The sequence below is a fragment of the Balaenoptera musculus genome, chromosome 9 (assembly GCF_009873245.2).
Source record: "Balaenoptera musculus isolate JJ_BM4_2016_0621 chromosome 9, mBalMus1.pri.v3, whole genome shotgun sequence".
NCBI lineage: Eukaryota > Metazoa > Chordata > Mammalia > Artiodactyla > Balaenopteridae > Balaenoptera > Balaenoptera musculus.
This window is the reverse complement of record NC_045793.1, coordinates 16,068,754-16,076,312: the sequence shown is the minus strand read 5'-3', so window position 1 is coordinate 16,076,312 and position 7,559 is coordinate 16,068,754. Positions and strand designations below refer to the sequence as shown.

The window sequence follows — 7,559 nt, the reverse complement described above, 5'->3', positions numbered from 1 at the left end:
GAAGAAAGAAAGAGTAGAAAAAAGAATGTCTAGCCCTAAGCTTCCTTTTGCATCTGTATGCTTGCTGGTCTCTGAATCCCTGAAGCAGTGAAAGGTAAATAAACCTCTGGGCTATTCTTCCTTTGTTCTCTGAACTGGGACTTCACTCCTGAGGAGATTTTCTTCTCAGATGAGATTTGGAAAGGTCTTTTTTCTTTGCTTAGATCGTTTGAACTGATAATTTGCATCTACAAAGGAAACTAAAAAATACTGAATAGCTCTTAGAAAACACTGTGGAGGCACTCCTTAGGATAATCTTGCCTCCACTCTGAATGAGAAGAGACCTCCAAGTGAATGAAAACCCAAAAGCAAAATTTTCAGTGCTGAGTTTATTTTAATATTGTCCCTGGATAACTCTCTCTAAGGTCAAACAGGTTTTAATTCACCAGCCTTAAAACCAGTACCCCCTCTCCCAACCAAGGAAAACATTTAGATAATTTCAAGATAAACAAATAAAAACATAGGATTAAAAAAAATTAACCTAGTATTGCAAACAAAATAACCCAATATTACAAACAATAGAAGAGTAAGATAGGAAAGGCTCATGTGAAATTCTCACACAACCCCACCTCCGTTGAGTTACTTCATAAAGCATAAGATTTTTAAATAAAATATACACAGTTTATCCTGTTTATTCTCATCAGTTCAAACCAGAATTGACTTTCATGAGAGAAATAATACAACAAAAGATAGCAGCTGAACTAAAATAGATAAAATAAAGAGATGATACAGATGAAAGAAAAGCAGACATTACTAAAAAAAAAAATCAGAAAAAATGGAGCAGTAGCAAAATCTAAGTTATAACACAAAAAAATTTTCTGTCAAAAGAAAACAGATAATGCATTGTGAGAAATCACCGTGTTATAGAGAAGGGGGCGCTGTGAACAGAGAGCAATGCTCATACATACCTTGGGAATCGTTTTAAATTCCAAACACAAAGGCAGCAGGGACTCAGCCTGCAGCTTTCTGCTGAAGAATTGATGAGGTTCCTTGGCCGCTTCATCTAGCACCTAATCACAGAGCCACTTTTACCTGAAAATTCTCCTGTTTCCCTTACACACGACCATCAAACACATTATAAAAGCAGAGCTTTGGGCTTCAGGAAATACCAGACAATGACAGAGTTCTGTGGAAATCAGAAAGTATCAGCTTTGATTTTATCAGACTGACAATAATAATAGAAATGTAAGTTACACTCATATCTAATAAGAAGCTTGATGAAGTCCAGAATGCTGGGCTGGCCATTATCTTAGTACAAATGAGAAAGAGTTGGCTAAATGATATTTACATTCTGGTGATAACCATTAAAAAAAAAAAAAAACTTGTGACAAGGATTCTCTCCTTGGGCAACTTTAGTGAGGTTTTTCTGAGCCTTCATCTCAAGTGCACCTGCTGATCTTGGCCTTCTATGTCCATCTATGAATTGTCCAATTTTAGCAAGAATCCTGTGAAGTCGGTTTAGCCAGAATCCCCACCCTTGATATCTAATCACCCTCTATATCTGATCAAATTCCTCATTCCCCACCACCCCCCAGGTAATATCGCCCTACCCTGTCTTCATCAAGAACCTTGATAGGTCAGTGTAGTGAAGAATTATCCATCTTTTAATTATTTTCCATCCACCGACCCCTTCACCCCTTCCCTGCTTCTTGGCTATAAATCTCCATTTTCCTTTGTTGTATTCAGAACTGAGCCCAGTCTCTCTCACTGCAAAATTCTACTACACTAGTCCCTATACTTATCAAGATAGTCCTGAATAAGATCTGCCTCTTCATCTTTAATAGGTGTTAAGTTAATTAAACAAGGAGGGTGTTAGACTAAGGTGCTTTAATGCCTTAGTAGCCTACATAAGCAAACCCAAACCTAAGCCTAAAATGCCTCAAGGTTAAGAAATCAAAACCTGCAGACAACAGATCACAAACAGACAAGTAGTCTTTCCCAAATATGCAAACACTTAATATAGCCAATCAGATAACTTCCTTGCTTTGCTTCCACATCTTCCCTATAAAAGATGCTTCCACATCTTTCCCTTAGCTCCTGCCAATGGGGTGCTCCTAGCCACTTCAGTTCTGGTGCTGCCTGACTCTTTTTTTTCCCCCAGCTTTTTATTTTATTTAAAAAAAACTTTATTGAGTTATAGTTGATGTATAATATTATATGTTACAGGTGTACAATGTAGTGATTCACAATTTTTAAAGGTTATACTACATTTATATTTATTATAAAATATTGGCTGTATTCTCTGTGTTGCACAATATATCCTTGTAGCTTATTTTATACATAATAGTTTGTACCTCTTAATCCCCTACTCCTATATTTTCTCTCCCCGCTTCCCTCTCCCCCCGGTAACCATTAGTTTGTTCTCTGTATCTGTGAGTCTGCTTCTTTTATGATTTATTCACTAATGTGTTGTATTTTTTAGATCCCACATATAAGTGATATCATATAATATTTGTCTTTGTCTGACTTATTTCACTTAGCATAACACCCTCCAAGTCCATCCATGTTGTTACAAATGGCAAAATTCCCTTCTTTCTTAGGACTGAGTAGCATTCCATTTTATATATATATATATAATATATATATACATATCACATCTTCTTTATCCATTCATCTATTGATGGACACTTAGGTTGCTTCCATATCTTGGCAATTATAAATATCAATAATATGAACATTGGGGTGCATGGATCATTTTGAATTAGTGTCTTTGTTCTTTTTGGTTACATACCTAGGAGTGGAATTGCTGGGTCATGTGGTAGTTCTAGTTTTAGTTTTTTGAGAAATTTCCATAATGTTTTCCACAGTGGCTGCACCAGTTTACATTCCCACCAATGGTGTACAAGAGTTCCCTTTTTCCCACATCCAAATAAACTTTAAAATTTAATAAGCTCCAGTTTATCTTGTAACACAAGTGTTATGAATAATATTTTCTTTGACACTAGGTAGGGCAAAAATATTTCCAATTAAATATGTGAATTGAATATATGTTTGTCTCTGCTCATCCAGAAACTTTACTGAATAATAGTAAAGTCCTATGAGTCACAAACCTGAAAGGGCAAAGAGAATAGGCGAGTAGGGGGGAAATGTTGTCAACCAAAATTTGGGAGCTGGAATGAAAATGAAAGGTAGGTAATTTGCTGACCAGGCCAGAGAGTGCCTGAAAGGAGGGCACAAGGGTATGTGGAAGTGGAATATAAGCAAACTGACTCACAGTGGTTTTCTGTTTTGTTTTGCTTTTTAAAATTTAAGAGTTTATTTAAGCAAAAATTGATTCATATCAGGTAGTGCCAAACCAGAAGTGGGTAGGAGTGCTCCTGATTCACAATGTTGAAGCCCAGACAGTCTCAGGAGATTTGAGGCACCAGGATCCCCCAGAGGTGGGGTGCGGGTGGTCTAAAAACAGAGGAAAAGTCTGTTTTTAAAGTAGTTGGGTAAAAGCAGGAAAGAATGAGGTGAAGTGGCAGTGATCCTATGTGTGGAGTTTGCCTCAGATGTAAGCTGCAGCACAGAGCTAACTGACAGAGCACTTACCTGAAAGTGAAGAGCCCTGAACTCCTACTTTGAGCTACCTGTGGATGACAGCACCTTGGAAAGCTACCCTTAGATGCTCTCTGAGCACAAGCCCTGCCAATGGTGACCTCAAAAGGAAATTGATAGAAAGATTTTACACAGAAAAATGCAAGCCTGTTTGGTGGTTTCCATTCCAGTATGTAAAAGAGCTTGGAAGTCATCACTCCCAACCTCAAAACAAGAAAAAAGCTGTACAAACTGAAAATCAGTCATTCTTCTTAAAACCATCAGAAAATGGAGGTTACAGGACAAATTCCCACTCCAAAAACTGAAGAGACAGGTGGATCACAGCTCACATGGAACAGAAGCCACTGGAGCTGAAGCCTGTGGGAACACTGCAGATGTTATTGACTAGTTACTGGAGATTGAACAAGGACTGGCTCGAGAGTTAAAAACTCATAGGGGCTCAGTCTCAGGGTGCCCCCTGATACTTTCATGAATTTACCTCCAGGAGCCCCACCAGGTTCTCAAGATGAAAATCACACAAAAATCTTCTCATGTTTAGGGTAGGGGAAGGAGAAAATCACCACTATAAATATATCCAGACAGAGAGTTCTGTTCTCTATAAAAAAAAAAAAGAGCTCACCCTCAGAGAAACTAATGCTTTACCAGAGCCTAACCTGTCCCAGAGGAAGGGCAATTAGACAGCCTTCCTGTCCTTGTCTAGCCTTCCTGTCTCACATAAAAGGAGGGGGGAAAGCCTATAAAAATTCTTCTGAAAGTTGCAACCCAGAGACACAGGCCCACTAAAAAAAAAAACCAAGATTCAATCATAAAATTACAGACTTCTTTCTGTAATACCTTGTCACCATATAAACAGGATTCTGGTATAACAGTAGTGAATTACAACTGACAGCTGTAAGAAATAGTCTCTAACTAAGAAGGAGTTGCTAGAGAAGCCCAAAGGGAACAGGGAAGACGAAAACAAAAACACTAGAGGAAATTGAACTCTCTGACACCTACAGCTACAGCAAACATTAAATACAACCTAACACCTACCCAGATAAACATAAAACCTCACACTATAGACCATTTATCTCAGTTCCTATTACCCATTACATTATGTTCAGCATTCAACAAAAATTCAAAGGCATGCTATAAGGCAAGAAAATAGACAGTCTGAAGAGACAAAGTGAGCATCGAAACCAGTCTCAGATATGGCAGAAATTTTGGAATTATGAGGCAGAAATTTAAAATAATTATGATTAGTATGCTAAGGGCTCTAATGGAAAAGGTGGACAACATGCAAATACAGATGGATAATGTCAGCAGAAAATATGGAAACTCTAAGGAAGAATCATGTTTAAAATTAAAAAAGAAAATATTGTAACAGAAATGAAGATTGTCTTTGATGGGCTTATTGGTCTGTTGGACACAGACAAGGAAAGAATTAGTGAGCTTGAAGATATTAATAGAAATTTCCAAAACTGAAATGCAAAGAGAGAAAAAAAACAAAACAATAGAACATTCACGAAATGTGGAACAATTGCAAAGGTGTAGCATACACAAAATGGAAATACCAGAAGAAGGAGAAAAAGGGTAAGAAGAAATATTTGAAGTAACAACAGCTGAGAATTTTCCGAAGTTAATGACTGATACCAAATCACAAATCCAGAAAGCTCAGAGAACACCAAATATGATAAATACCAAAAATCTACACTGAGGCACATCATTCAAACTTCAGAAAACAAAACAAAAAATTCTTGAAAGAAACCAGAAGGGGAAAGAACCCTTGCCTATAGAAGAATGAGGATAAGAATTATACCAACTTCTTTCCAGAAACCAAGCAAGCAAAGAGAGGGTCAGTGAAATATTTAAAGTGTTGAAAGAACAAAACCAAGAGCCTGCAAGTCTCTATCCAGCAAAAATTTCCTTCAAAAGTGAAGGAGAAATAAAGACTTTCTCAGACAAACAAAAACAGGGAATTTCTTGCCTATAGACCTGTCTTTTAAGAAATGTTAAAAGGAGTTCTGTAGAGAAAAGGATTATTTAGGTCAGAAACTCAGATTTACATAAAGAAAGGAAGAGCAGTAAAAAAATCAAAGGAAAATAAAATATTTTATTTTTCTTATTCCTATTGATCTAATAGATCAATGTTCATTCAAAATATTAATAGCGGAAGTGGTCGGGGCCGCAGTGCGCGGAAGGGCGCCCTCGCTTCGTACGCTCTGCGGCGGACCCAGTGAGGCCCCCGGAATTCGGAGCAGTCAGGAACCCGGCCTCCGCCGTCGGGGCCATGTTGCCGGGCTGAAGACCCAGGCCCGCAACGCCGGGCCCTACCCTGGAGGTGCTTGCGGCCCGGAGCCTGGACTGGCGAGTTGCTGCACTTTGGCGTAAATTGCAATCGATTAGGGATCGTTTCTCAGACTCAAGTTAGAAGTGAGAGTTCAGATAAGTGAGGCCGCCATTGCTGCTTTGAACACCTCAGAAGGGGAGAATGGATTTATCAGGAGTGAAAAAGAAGAGCTTGCTAGGAGTCAAAGAAAATAATAAGAAGTCCAGCACTAGGGCTCCTTCTCCTACCAAACGCAAAGACCGCTCTGATGAGAAGTCCAAGGATCGCTCTAAAGATAAGGGGGCCACAAAGGAGTCAAGTGAGAAGGATAGTGGCAGGGATAAAACTCGAATGAGGCGCAGCGCTTCCAGTGGTAGCAGCAGCACCAGGTCTTGGTCCAGCTCTACCTCCAGCTCGGGCTCCAGCGCCAGCACGGGCTCCAGCAGCGGCTCCAGCTCATCTTCAGCATCGAGCTGCTCAGGAAGTTCCAGCTCATCCCGCAGCTCCAGCTCCAGCAGCTCCCCTGGCTCTCCGAGTCCTTCTCAGCGCAGGCAGGACAACAGGTGGCGTTCGCGCTCCAAATCTAAACCACCCAAAAGAGACGGAAAGGAAAGGAAAAGGCAGAGCCCTTCCCCTAAACCCACCAAAGTGCACATTGGAAGGCTCACCAGGAATGTGACCAAGGATCATATCATGGAGATATTCTCCACCTACGGGAAAATTAAAATGATTGACATACCTGTAGACAGGATGCACCCCCATCTGGCTAAAGGCTATGCATATGTGGAGTTTGAGAATCCAGATGAGGCCGAGAAGGCGCTGAAGCACATGGACGGAGGACACATCGATGGCCAGGAGATCACTGCCACTGTTGTGCTGGCCCCCTGGCCTCGGCCACCCCCCAGGCGATTCAGCCCTCCCAGGAGAATGCTGCCACCGTCTCCCGTGTGGCGCAGGTCACCCCCACGGATGAGGAGAAGGTCGCGTTCCCCTTGGTGCAGGTCCCCCGTGCGCCAGCGATCCCATTCCCCTGGCCGCCGCCACCACAGGAGCCGCTCCAGCTCCAACTCCTCCCGATAAGCAGGGCCACCGAAGCTCTGCCCTGTGACTTGTATCCCAACCAACTCACTTTTGTCACTTTTCTAGCAGAAAGAGGATCGGTAGGAAAGAAATCCCTCTCAGGGGCAGGCTTCGAAGGTGAAGGCAGTAATTGCTACATTTCCCCTGGTGGCAGAGTTCCGGCTGCAGGAGTGTTGTTGGTTTGGGGTCGTGCTTATAAAGATGCCCTCCAGTTTTCTGGCTAGGAAGCTTCCACATTTCTAGTTCCTGAGAGTCAGTTTAGTGGCAAAGCCAGCAGGGATGAGCAGGGGGCTCCAGGAGGTGGTACAGCCCCAGCCTGGGAGCATGTTTTCCCATTCCACAGATGACATGGGGCCCATCTGGTGGGCGCTCGTGCCCTAACCTGTTGGCCTGCAGGGTCCCACAGGAAAGGGTGTGCTTTTACGCAACTGCCATTCCTGTTAGCCTGACCCTGCTCCCCCGCTCGAGTCCTTTTCTGACCTCTAGGGCCGAATACCCATAATGGTTCTTTTCACGTGTACTCATGTGTGTGCACACACACACACACACACACTAACCCACGTCTCCGTTTCTCTCTGAAACTGGTAAGTTG

At 41.7% G+C, this 7,559-nt stretch overlaps 1 protein-coding gene across 1 annotated transcript; it reads left to right on the top strand.

Annotated features, from left to right (window-relative positions):
* Positions 1-5,929: 5,929 nt before the first annotated feature.
* Positions 5,930-7,031, top strand: LOC118900950 (RNA-binding protein with serine-rich domain 1-like). The gene has a single exon (XM_036863853.1). It carries the CDS (start codon positions 6,050-6,052, stop codon positions 6,965-6,967), a length of 918 nt encoding a protein of 305 aa, XP_036719748.1. The 5' UTR covers positions 5,930-6,049; the 3' UTR covers positions 6,968-7,031.
* Positions 7,032-7,559: the final 528 nt, after the last annotated feature.